The sequence below is a fragment of the Lemur catta genome, chromosome 21, assembly GCF_020740605.2.
Source record: "Lemur catta isolate mLemCat1 chromosome 21, mLemCat1.pri, whole genome shotgun sequence".
Taxonomy (NCBI): Eukaryota; Metazoa; Chordata; class Mammalia; order Primates; family Lemuridae; genus Lemur; species Lemur catta.
In genome coordinates, this window is record NC_059148.1 from 14,035,458 (window position 1) to 14,047,511 (window position 12,054).

Genomic DNA, 12,054 nt, shown 5'->3' on the forward strand with positions numbered 1-12,054 from the left:
TAATATTGTGATGACAATTTGACTTTCACCCGGCAATATTCCAGAACTACTTATTCTCCACGATTTCCATTTTAATAAGCAGTGAACAAAGCAAAAAGGAAAAAAAAAAACGGGGGGGTGGGGGAAGGGGGAGAGAAAAGGAAAAAGAATAAAAAAAGGAAAGCGACGCTTGCCTTGTTATGAAATGACAATACTTGGACATACAGCAGCATGAAGGTAAAACAAGGAAAGAGGTCATCTAAAAAAATGTATGCCAAGATTACAGAAAAACGGGGGATTATCTAGCAGGAAAAAGGCTTAAGCAAAAGTTTGCTAACTGCAGAAGGATTAACACTGGTAACATACTGTGGCAGACAAGTTTCTTTCTTTAAAAAAAAAAAAAACTTTTGAGGCTTTTTTTTTTTTTTTTTCCCCTTTAAATTAACCCTTTCCGGTCTTTATGCCACTAAGCAGGTACCAACCTAGAAAACAAAAAAAACAAATCATCCACTCAGCAATAGTGGCCCTTTCCAATGAACAGGGGGGTGGGGCCAGGGGAGGGGGCAGGAGACAGAGAGGGGGGAGGGAAGGGCCTGGCAGGGGACGGGGTATTTCTTGTCATTCAAGTTAGGGCGGCCACGAATGTCCCGAATCTGTTGGAGATGTCAGAGTGCAGGGACCGCCAGGTGGGCACGGAGGCTCGGGCCTTGGCGTCGCCCACGTCGTCTGTGCAGTGGACGGACAGGCACTGCAAGTGGCTGCCGGGCTGGGTCGCCGAGGCCTTGTTTGCGGGGAGGTCATGGGCTGCGGAGAAGGAAGGAAGAGAGGACGTTAGTGGCACGTACAAAGTGGCCGAGGCACGAGGACAGAGGCACCGTCCACGCCCTCTTTTCACAGCTAGCAATGGTCCTAGTGGATCTAGAGACGTTTGCTTTGAATCCTGTTGCTGTTGCCTCTGACTCAGCTGTGAGGCCTCAGCCAAGGGAAGGCCCCTTGTTGGGACTCAGTTTCCTCCTGGGGAAACAGGAGAGTGGGGTAGGATAAACTCAGGGTTTGCCTGTTTCTGATAGACTAGAGTTCCCAAAAGATTAAGTGGACATGAGGTAAGTCAGGAAGGCTTCCTGGAGGAGGTACATCTAAACTGGGCATCAAAGGATGTGTAGGAGTTCGCCAGATGCAGTGAAAGGGTGGAGAGGAGGATTGTCCAGGTCCAGAACACAGCCCATTCTCTGGACAGACACTTGCTGAGGGACTATCATGTGCTGGGAACCTCCTTAAAGAGTGCCAGGCTGCACAGCAACCCCAGGAGGTAAGGATGGTCACTTCTACTTTATAGCTAAGAGAACTGAGGCCCAGAGAGGAAAACTGACTTGCCCAGGTCACACAGGAGAAAGTGTGGGGTCACACAGCACCCCCCCAGGGGAGCAGGCAGGATGGGGAGATCCCCGACCCCAGCCGAGAGTGTTTTCCCAACACCCCTTTCAGCCCCTCCTGCCTCTGAAGGTCTGCCCCTCCTTGGTGTGCAGGGGCTGAGACTCCATAGAGGTGGCTTTGAGAGTGGGGGCATGGGAGGGGAGGGGCACACTGGGACACCCGATTATTACGTCGTTCATTCCCTCCTACCCTCCAGGCTTAGCCTCCGCTTTGCAGATGAGCAGTCTGAGCCCCAGAAAGGCACAGAAACTTTCCTGGGGTCACACAGCTCCAAACCGACGGCTGAGAGACTCGAGTTCTAGCCCCACAAAGGGACCCGAGTCAAGTCGTCCTCCTCCGATAATGGGAGTGTCCACCAGGCCCACGGACCTCCTCTTGACGGCCAACCAGGCTGTCAGCCGTGTACGCGGTGTTTGTGTGAACTGCAGGGATAGAGGGTGAAGTGCTCAGGGCAGTAAAGACTGAGAGTCTGGACTCCCTGACCAGACTGGCACCCAAGCACCATTCCTAGCTGCTGCATGAAGGGACTTTGGGTGCCAGGGGTATGGGAGTCTATTCCTCCCCCCATTCCTCCAGTGAAAATCCCCCCAATTCTCTTCTCACTCAGTCACACAGCACCAGAAAACACCACAGATCACAGTGCTGCCTGTGTTAGATACGCTTGAGGAGACAGGAGTCTGATAACCACTCACACTTTAGTATAAAGTAGACCAGCAGTACACAAGACCTGGGAGTTCTAAGGCAGGGAAGGAATGGAACTGTCATTTTGGAGGACGTCTAATTTACAGCTGCCAAGTGAGCACTGGCTCTGTCCTGAGAGCTACTACATGTCAGTGAATAGTCTCATCATTCCGCTCTTCTGGAGTCTGATGCTGGGAGAGAACAGGTGACGTAGGTACCCAAGGTCACACAACCGGGAAGAGGCAGGACTCCGGGTTTGAATACGGGCCGGTGGTGAAATTCTGCCTGGGTAGGAGCGAGAAACGCTGAAATTGGGGGTGGGGGCTCCGCTCCAGCTGGAGGAGCACACCCAGATACTGACCTCGACGGCCGGCCCGCCCTCAGCGCTGTGCAAGCCCAGCCAGGGCCCCGTGCCAGGCAGGAGTCGCCCCGCCCGCCCTGCCCTCTGGGATTAGCTCAGGCCTCCCCCAGGAGATGAGCCGTGGCCTGCAGAGAAAATCCTCCCAGAGGGACGGGCCCAGGCAGCTGCGGACAGGCCATGACTAACTGGGCTTGGGCCCCCACCCTGCAGCCCCAGAGACACGAAGCTTTGGGACCTGCACGCTGGGAGGAGCCGGAGCGGGGGAGGAAGCTTCCTTCCTCGGCTCCTTCCCTCATTCATTCAATGAACAGGCCTTTCCTGAGCACCTACTGTGTGTCAGGCCTGGAGCCGGCCCTGCGGACCCAGACGCTGTCCTCCGCCCCCTCCCGGAGCTGAGGGTGGGGCGAGGAAATAATGTCTCTTTTGGACAAAAAGCACAGTCACTTTGCAGTCACGGCCCCTCCACCGCGTGGGCCAGGGCTCTACCGCTTTCCCTCTCTGAACCTCAGTTTCCCCACTGGTAAAGTGGGGGTGATGTCATCTCGCTTGGGGCCTTGTCGTGGTCTGGCGCCCAGAGAGATCCCCAAACTGTACTGCTGGGACTGTCATTAGGATCTGGGAGGGTCAGAGGTGAGGGATCCTCGCAGCCACCTGGATGTCCCTAAGGCCCCCCAAATTCCTGGGGGTCTGGCCCGGTGGGCATGCTCCTGCCCAGGACATTGGAGTCTTTGCCCCATTCCACAGAATGGGAAACTGAGGTTCTGAGCCCAAGGTTTCAAAGCCGGTGAGTGGGGGGGCGGTGCTGGGATGCTGTTAACGCCACACCCAGAGCTTCTTGGGGAGCAGGTACCCCAGGAGGCCTGAAGCCTCAGATGCGGAGTCCCTTAGCACACAGCGAGCCCTGGACCCTTGCAGTACCGAGGCACAGCACCCCACGCTTGCCTGGCTCCCGGCGCCACTCCCCACCACCCCCCGCTTAACACCCCCCAAACAAATTTTATTGCAAGACCTGGATGGAGGGGCGGGGGCGGGAGGCAGCATGTGCCGGAGAGACGGAAATCTGAAAGGGTGTTTTTCCCTCCCTTTGCACACACCCTTATCTCAAGAAACTGACATAGCGATGCCTGCGCCCATTTCACAGATGAGGAAACGGAGGCTCAGAGGGATGAAGCCTCTTGCCAAAGGAGAGAGACAAGACCCTGGTCTGAGCTTCCAACCCCGGGCTCCCTTGCTCGGTGCCCGAGAGCTCCAGGAAGGTGAGAGGAAGTCGTCACTTCCTGAGCAAAACGCTGGTTACAGACCTACCCGAATGGCCAAATTTCCCAAAGCGGCTTTCGTTCCCCAGTGACGCACGGTTGTTAACCATGTCACGCGCTGACACCAGAGACGATGGCTCTTCCTACGTGGGTGGGTTGACCGAGGGCGTGCCAGGCACACACCTGACTGCTTCCGCGTGTTGTCCAACCCACGCCCCAGCAAGCCCGCCAACGGCGTCACCCCTCTGCCCACGCCAGCAGGGGCACCTGGGCCGGCTCAGAGAGGGTGAGGGGCTCGCCCGATGTCACAGAGCACAGGCCAGAGGCACAGGATTCCCCAGCCTCCGCCGGGGACGAGCAAGAGAGCCAGCCAGTCTGGTGTCCACGGGGAGTATTTTTAAGACAGAATATCATTCTTCAGCTCTCGGCAACCCAAGCATGACCGAACTCATCCTCCCGTTGGATTCATTCCAGCCGGGGGGACCCAACACGCCCTCAGACTGCAGCTCCCCCGGGGCTGCCGAGTCGCTGCCGATAAATCAGTCCCACGGAAGCCGCCTCAAGTCGTGGCCTGCCCCAGCTGGGGAGAGGCTCTCGTCCCCGCTCACAGGGGACCCAGAGATAAAATCGCGCCCTCCCCAGCTCCCAGGGTTGGGGGAAGACCCTGGAGTTACTCAGCGCCTGGCGCTGGCGGACACCAGGGGCCGGCGAGTGCTGTCCCGTTTCCCACTTGCTGGACGCCAGCCTCCGCCATCAGACTGGGGCTGCGCGGGGGAGGGAGGCCCGGGCTGGCCTGCTCTGCAGGCTGGGGACAGTCGGGACACACATTGCCCGGGAAGTGGCCCTCGCTCCTAGTCGACAGCTGGGAATGCAGAGGCCCAGGGGTCACCGGGGGCCAGGTCACCAGCTCCCAGGGGTCACTGGGGGGCCAGGTCACCAGCTCCCAGGGGTCACTGGGGGGCCAGGTCACCAACGCTGGGGCTGGCTCTGGTCTTTCAGTCCAGAATTCCCTCAGCCGGTCGGGCCAAGGTCGAATCCCAGGTGGCCCACACCTGGGCAGCCCCCTGTCCGCAAAGCCTCAGTTTCCTCATCTGTGACTTGGGGACGGTGATTCCCGGTGGGCCCGGCTCAGAGCAGTTTGGGGGGAACCACACAAGAGAAAGGGCCGGCAACACCCCGTGCATGGGCGGGGGTCGGTCCCAGAGGCCGGGGCGTCACCCTAAAACATCACCCACGTGTGCCTCGCCGGACACAGGCAGCACAGGGGCCCGGAGAGGGGCCTCTTGTCCCTGGGGCCTGGACAGGCATGCTGGGTAGGACAGACCACGGGATGGGCTTTGAGGACATCTATGAAGAGACCACCTCTCGCCGACTCCCAGGGTCAAGGCCTGGAGCTGCGACAGCCCTGCCGTCCTCCTCCCAACCCTTCCCAGCGCCCTCTCCATGTGACGTGTCCTCGGGGACCCGTGCGGCCTCTTCCCGCCACCCCAGCACCCACTCCTGGAACTCCACGCGCCGGGTTCGGTCATTTCTGCCGACGCTGTCGCAGCTGCGGGGGTGCGGACGGCTGCGTCTGTGACCAGGACACCGGGGAGGGGTTCCGTCTCCCCCGCTTCTCAGCCCACCGCGGGGACAGCCACGCCCGGGACGGGAGGGAGAGGGCCGGTGCCAAGCGGCACTTGCCTGAACAACCAATGTCACCGCATTTCTCTTACAGGGGTCGACGACGACGACAGGGGCCACCGTTTGTGGAGCAAGGGACTTTTGTGCACGTCACTTCAGCTCCCAGAACCTCAGTCCTAGGGACCGGGGAAACAGCAGACGGGCCGTCGCGGAGGCAGTTTGCAGGATTAAGCGAAACGACCCGTGCCAAGTGCTCAGCGCGCCGCGCTCCCGCCAACACGGGCCGTGGGGACCGTCGCCTGTCTGTCGCTGCTGACCGGCCTGCGGGCCACAGCGGGGACCCGCAGGGCTGGGCGCGGGGAGGCCCGAGGGGCCCTTCTGCTGGCCAGGACTGGGGTGACAGGGGAAGGGGAAGAGGCACCTGTGTTTTCCTGAGGACGACTCATTTTCAATGTCTCTCTGGAGATGCCGCCCACCCGCGGAGGGGGCTGAGTTTTCTTTCTGTCTTTAAAGTCGGCAACACGGTCCCCGTCATCACCCTGCTCCGCTCTGCAACTCCCCGGACCTGATGTGCGTGGGCCGCGTGCTCGGGCGTCGTGAGCTGGGCGGAGGTGGCTGCCACCTCCCACGACAGCCAAAGTGCTGCCCCGGTGGTTTCCCACCGTCAAGTCAAACCCTCGGGAAGGGGACATCCAGCCCAGCCACCTCCGGGACCCACCCGGGCAAGGCCAAGGGTGTGGAGGAAGCGTGCAGAGTCCAGCGAAGGCCCAGACCAAGGCCTCCCGGGGCACCAACCCAGGGTGCGGCTGGGCAGGGTGGGACCCGGGCTGTGATATGGGGACAAGAAGCAAACCTGCCCTACAAGCTGCAGAGAGAATTAAGCAAGATGAAGGGGCAAAGTCTTCAGCACTTGGTGAGCCCCCAGAAAAGGGTGGCAGGCCAGGCGAAGTGGCTCACGCCTGTAATCCCAGCATTTGGGAGGCCGAGGCGGGAGGATCCCATGAGGCCAGGAGTTCGAGCCCAGCCTGAGCAACACAGCAAGACTCTATCTCTACAAAAAATTTAAAAGTTAGCCAGGTGTGGTGTCACACACCTATAGTCCCAGCTATTCAGGAGGCTGAGGCAGGAGGATCACTTGAGCCCAGGAGTTTGAGGCTGCTGTGAGCTATGATGACACCACTGCACTCTAGCCAGGGTGACATAGCGGGACCTTGTCTCAAAAAAACAGAAGGGGAGTGTCTGCTCTTACGCTTACTCTTCTCCAACAGCCCAAGGCTTTGGGGACGGCCAGAGCTAGAACTGCCGTTTGCCAGCGTTGTGCCGTGGGGCAGTTTCTTTGTCTCTGTGGGTGCCGGGGGCCCGGGCCACCCCTGCCTGCTGCGGCTGGGGGTCAGGGTGCGGTCCCAGGCAGAGCGGGAGCATTAGAATTCCGGGCGTATTTTTAACTCGGAGCTTATGTAAGAGGCAGTGTGGGCCCCAGAACACTGTGCGGATGACTCTCGCCCGACTCAGCCTCGCCGGATTCCGACAAAGGGAAATGTATTTTGGTTTTTCCTTTATTTGGACCTGGTGGGGGGAGATGCTGGTTTCTGTGACAGCTGCCACTCAGCTGAGGGCTGGACCACCACCTCTCAGGGCCTGGGCGTCCCTTAGGGCCCCCCCACCGACAAACACACATCCGTGACCCCCAGACCTGAGTGGCTCCGGCTCGCCATCCCCAAGAAGCGCCGGGCCGTGGGCATCTCATGTCACTCCTCACTCTCCCTCGTCCCCCAGAGGCAGCGCGGGGACCAGGGAGGGAAGAGGCTGCCTCTAATAGCTGTCCACTTTTCTCCTGCCCCTCTGCCCCACCCTGGCCCGGCCTCCGCCACCTCCTTCCTGCAGCAGCCACCTTACTGCTCTCACCGCTTCCACGCTGACCCCAGAGCAGACCTCTCTCCTGCTTAAACCTTCCATGGCTCCCCAGTGCCCCCAGGATAAAGCCCCTGGCTGTGCGCGACCTGGCCTGCCTCCATCTCAGGCCTCCAGCCTCATCTCTCAGCACTCCCTCCTGCCACGCGCTCCCTTCCCACCTGCACACCTTTGCTCCTGCTGTTCCTTCTGCCTAGAGCACCCTCCCTCCTCACCCCTGCTGACTCCTACCATTCTACTTGGCTATCAGCCCCTTAGCGATGTCTCTCCACGCCCCTACTCTGCAGCACGTGACCCTCCCCTCCCTGCTGGCAGATGGCACCCCTGCCCCCGCCACCATGAGAGTAATGGTGCCACGGGCTATGTCTATGTGGCTGCAGGGAGTGCTGACACCTCTCACCCTGGCAGAGGCGTGTCCTGAGGTCAGGGCCACCCACCAACAGGCTGTCAGAGACGGAGAACATCGTGGGGGGACTCTGGAGTCAGATGACCAACGTCCCTGTCATTTTGCCCAGCAGGTCGACCTTGGGCAAGTCACCTTCTGCCCGTGAGCCTCGGCTTTCTTCTCTGTGAAGTGGGGCTAGGACAGCGCCCAGCTCCTTGCCGAGTTACACCAGGGTCTGTGGTGCCTGGCATATGGCAGGTGCCCAGGAAATGGCCACCAGCTCTCAGGGCAGACGGGAGTCGCCGGAGTAGAGTCGTGCTCAGTGGCAAGCAAGGCCACGGGCTTTTTAACGCAGCGCCCAGGCCTGTCTGCAAGGACCCGCCACCGCGGGTATGGGGGAGCCGGCCCTGGGGAGTTGGCCCCCACGACCCAGCGGGACCCCAGCTGCAGGGCCCCACAGCCCTGTCCGCATTCGACCCCTGGTCCGAGTCCCTCCTCCAGGGACAGAGATGGGACCTGGGAACCCCCACCTGTCGGCTCAGGGACAGGAAGAGCGACTCTCGGCTGGATGTCGCGCAGCAGAGAGAGGGTCCAGGTGGCCACCAACCTCGCAGGAGAACAGCAAACCTAGGACCTCTCGGCCACACCCCACCCCCACTCTGGGCTCCGGGGCCTGGCTTCGAATCCCGCCTTGATCTGAATCTCAGCACTCTGCCCCTCACCAGCTCCGAGACCTTGGGCAGGTCAACTTGAGCCTCAGTTTCCCCATCGGTAGAAGGTGGTGACAATCCCTCCAGGGAAGACGGCCGGGAGGCCTGAGGCCCACCGTGCCCATGTGGCTCCCGGCTGTCCCTCTGCTTCCTGGCACACAGTAGGCACCTGGTAGGTATCTGCCAAATGTTTTCATGAATGACTCACATCCTCATTCCCGCTCTGTCACCTGCTTGCTGTGTGACCTTGGGCAAGTCACTCGCCTCTCTGGGCCTATATGGTCCTCCCTAAAATGACTGGTGGTGGGTGGATGTGGCAATCAGATTTTATACTCAATGTCGCCAGGAGCCCTCCCGAAGTGAGGGACACTAAGACACCTCAGCCTAAGGACACTAAGACACCTCACCCACAACCCCAGGGACTGGGGCCTGAGCTGTGGCAGCTGGCAGCCCAAGTGACACTTCACCCAGCCACCGCACAGGGGCCACGCAGGGCCCAAGGCAGGCCCGGGGGACTGGCCACTCCGCAGCCCAGCCCCCTGCCCACCTCCCCTTCCCCTCCTCTCCCTTCCCTTCCATGACAATGTCAAGCAATGGTGTCGCTGTGACAACCAAGAAAAGGAAAAAGGAAAGTGGGCCACGTCTCCAGCCTGTCCTCTCCAGGATGTCACAGAGAACGCGGACCATGGGCTCAGCCGGTCTCGCGGATGCCCCGGCACCAGGGAGAGGGGGCCTGACGCCCCAGTCCCCCGCACAGCCGTCACAGGGCCACAGTCACACAGCCAGCCAGCGGTAGAGCCAGGGTCACACCCAGGGCTGGCTGATGGCAGAGTGTGTGGTTTTATCAAAGCCACATGCAAAAGGGCCAAGGCCCCTGCCAAAGTGCCAGGTACTGCCTCCCCCACCTCAATCTCTCTCTCGTTCTCTTGAAAGTACTGTCCTCCTCTGTCAACCTCCGTCTCTTTCTTGTCCTCTCCCCCCAACACACACACTGGCTTTCGGGGGGGAAAAAACTCTGGGGCTCACAGATGGGATGAGAGCTACCAGGGGGACACAGCAGCTGAGGACAGAAACTGACGCCTCCGGGGCGCTGGAGGGGCAGGGAGGGCTGTGTCCCCTTCTGCCCTGGGCACGGGGCCGGGTGCCAAGAGAGCCCCCGAACTAACCATCCCAAGGGGGCTGGGCGCCCCCCCCTTTCCAGGCCCCGCGAGGATGAAGAGGGGACCTCGCACCGGCCACTGCGGCCGCGGCGTCCGGTGAGACGCTCGGCCAGGCCTCTGGACGCCTTCGGAGATTAATGTGAGTTGACTTGGCTGCGGGCAGCTGTCATTTAGATTGAGAACTGGCCGAGGGCCCCACGGAGGACGGGCAGCAAGGGCATCGTCGGAGCCCGGCCGCCAAGAGCGGGGGGCAGGGCCGGGCATCGTGGGGGAGGCTGACTCCTGGGGGCCGTCCCCAGCCCTGGAGGAGGGCACGAGGTGGGGACGCATGGGACCCACAGCCCGCAGGATGGACAGGCAGGCTCCTCACACCAGGCCCGAGCGTCTCCAGTTGGGCTCCTTGTCCCGGTGCCTGCGGCCACACACAGCCAGTGACCTGTGACAGATGCAGCCCTGCACGCCCCCGGGCCACTCCTGGCCTGCATGCTGCTGAGAAGTGACAGGCTTGGGGGCCAATCACCCAGCCTGTACCTTCCTTCGGACGGTGGTGTGGCCAGGGTGCTTATGCAGGGAGAGCGCTGCCTACCTGCTCCGGGGAAATCGACCCCTCCCCGCCTCAGTTTCCTTATCCGTGAAATGGGGATGGGGACAGTATCAGTCTCATGGAAGGGAGGGTCCAGTGACAATAATGCAAACACAGCGCTCGGCACAATGCCAGGCACCAAGCACACCCCACTGAATGGTAGCTGCTGTCAGCGTTACTAGCGTATCGGGCATTTGAGGTTCTCTCCAGCCCCGTCTGAGTCCAGCACCGCACTTCCCGCTCTCTGTTTCCTTGTCTTCCCACCCAAGAGTCACCCACATGGTGTCAGACCCAACGCTGGGTGGCCCTGGGCAGGACGCTCTACCTCTCTGAGCCCCAACATCCTCACGAGTGAACTGAGGCAACTTAACACCAGGTCCGGCACCTCCCTGAGCTCCCGGCATTCTGCTTTCAACAAATAATTATTTTTACTAAAAAAAACAACGTACATTCGCGTTGCTTTAGGATTAGAATCTCACCGCTTTTGGCCCGATTGGAGGAAGCACCAGACTCAGCGACAAGTCTGAAGGTTAAAAAATAAGTTTTCAAAGCACTGATGCTTTGGGGTGGAGGTTCCTGGGGTCGTCTGCCTCATCCCCCCAACACCCACGGTCTGCGGGTCTGCCAGGAGCTCTGGGGTGTTTCCCGTGTCGGCCCACGTAAGTTCCCACCACGCTGCTGCACCCCGCGGGGGACTGGGTTTGGTCACTCCTGCCTTGCAAAGAGGGGATGAGCTGGTACCCAGCGGGCACTCAGGGCCCTGCTGCTACGATCAGTGCCCCAGGCCCGGGCCGGGCAGCCTGTAGGAAGAGCTCCTCGAGAGGGCACAGACAGCACGGCAATGGGCTAGTCCCAGCCAAACTGTACCCCCGCTGCGAGTGGGGCGCTGGGCTCCGAGAAGTGACCCCAACATAGGTCCTGACCCCCAGAGCTCCCAGCCTGGTGGAGAGACGTTCTGGTAAATTCGAACCCGCAAGATAGAGCACAGCGCCTGCTGGGGCAAAGGTGGCCTGCGCTGTGGGATCTGGGGAGCAGAGGTGGGGATCCCGGAAGATTTCGCAGAGGGGAGGGCGTGCAAGGGGGCTTTAAGGATGAGAATGAAGCTTTGCAGGGAGACAGAGAGAGAGGAGCACCCCAAACCCAGGTGTGACCCCTCCAGAAGAATCACAAGAGGCCAGGAACCCTGGGCAGCATCTGAGTCAGACGGCGGTAACTTGGGTCCCCAAGAACCCCAGCTCGGTTCCTAATCCCAGCACTGCCGCATCTCAGCTGGTGACCCCTACAAGGGACTCCACCCCTCTGTGCCTCCATGTCCCCCCACACGATGGACGTGATCATCGTGCCCTGTGCATTACATCTCTGAGGCTATAGGTAGGGAAACCGAGGCCCGAGCGGGGTGGAGATACATCCCACGTCATCTAACAGTGAGAAGAAGGGTTGAGGACAAGTCGCTTCATCTCTCTATGTCTCAGTTTCCCCATCTGTGAAATGAGATCATGCACCTTCTACTGGGCAGGGCTGCTGGGAGAATGACATACAATGACATTAACAATCACAGATAACTAGAGTTAACATCCATCACATGTTCATGCTTTTAAACTCACCAATTCCCTACCGTAACCCTGGAGGGCGACATCTATGCTCTTAGCCCCATTTCACAGATGAACAACCGGCTAGGATGAGCACATGACCGCCCACGAGCCAAAGCTGGCCCACTGCCTGCTTTTCAAATAAAGTTTTATTGGAACGCAGCCACCCCCATTTGGTTACACTTTGTGTATGGCTGTTTCCATGCAGTTGCAACAGAGATTGTATGTATTGGCCTGGCTTCTCTAGAAAAATGGTTAACCAACTATCTGGGCACCTCATGATCCCGGATGCATAACACATAAAATTAACCATCGTATTGTCTAACCCACAAACCTAAAATATTTACTATACAGCCCTTTACAGAGTTTGCTGACTCCTGCA

General features: G+C 59.8%; 1 protein-coding gene across 1 annotated transcript in view; it reads right to left on the bottom strand.

Moving 5' to 3' along the window:
• Positions 1–422: 422 nt before the first annotated feature.
• MN1 (MN1 proto-oncogene, transcriptional regulator) overlaps positions 423–12,054 on the bottom strand; it is a 44,404-nt gene continuing 32,772 nt past the window's right edge. The window contains 1 exon segment of the mRNA XM_045534368.1: positions 423–783. Within this exon segment, the coding sequence (XP_045390324.1) occupies positions 602–783 (182 nt within the window). The 3' untranslated portion in view covers positions 423–601.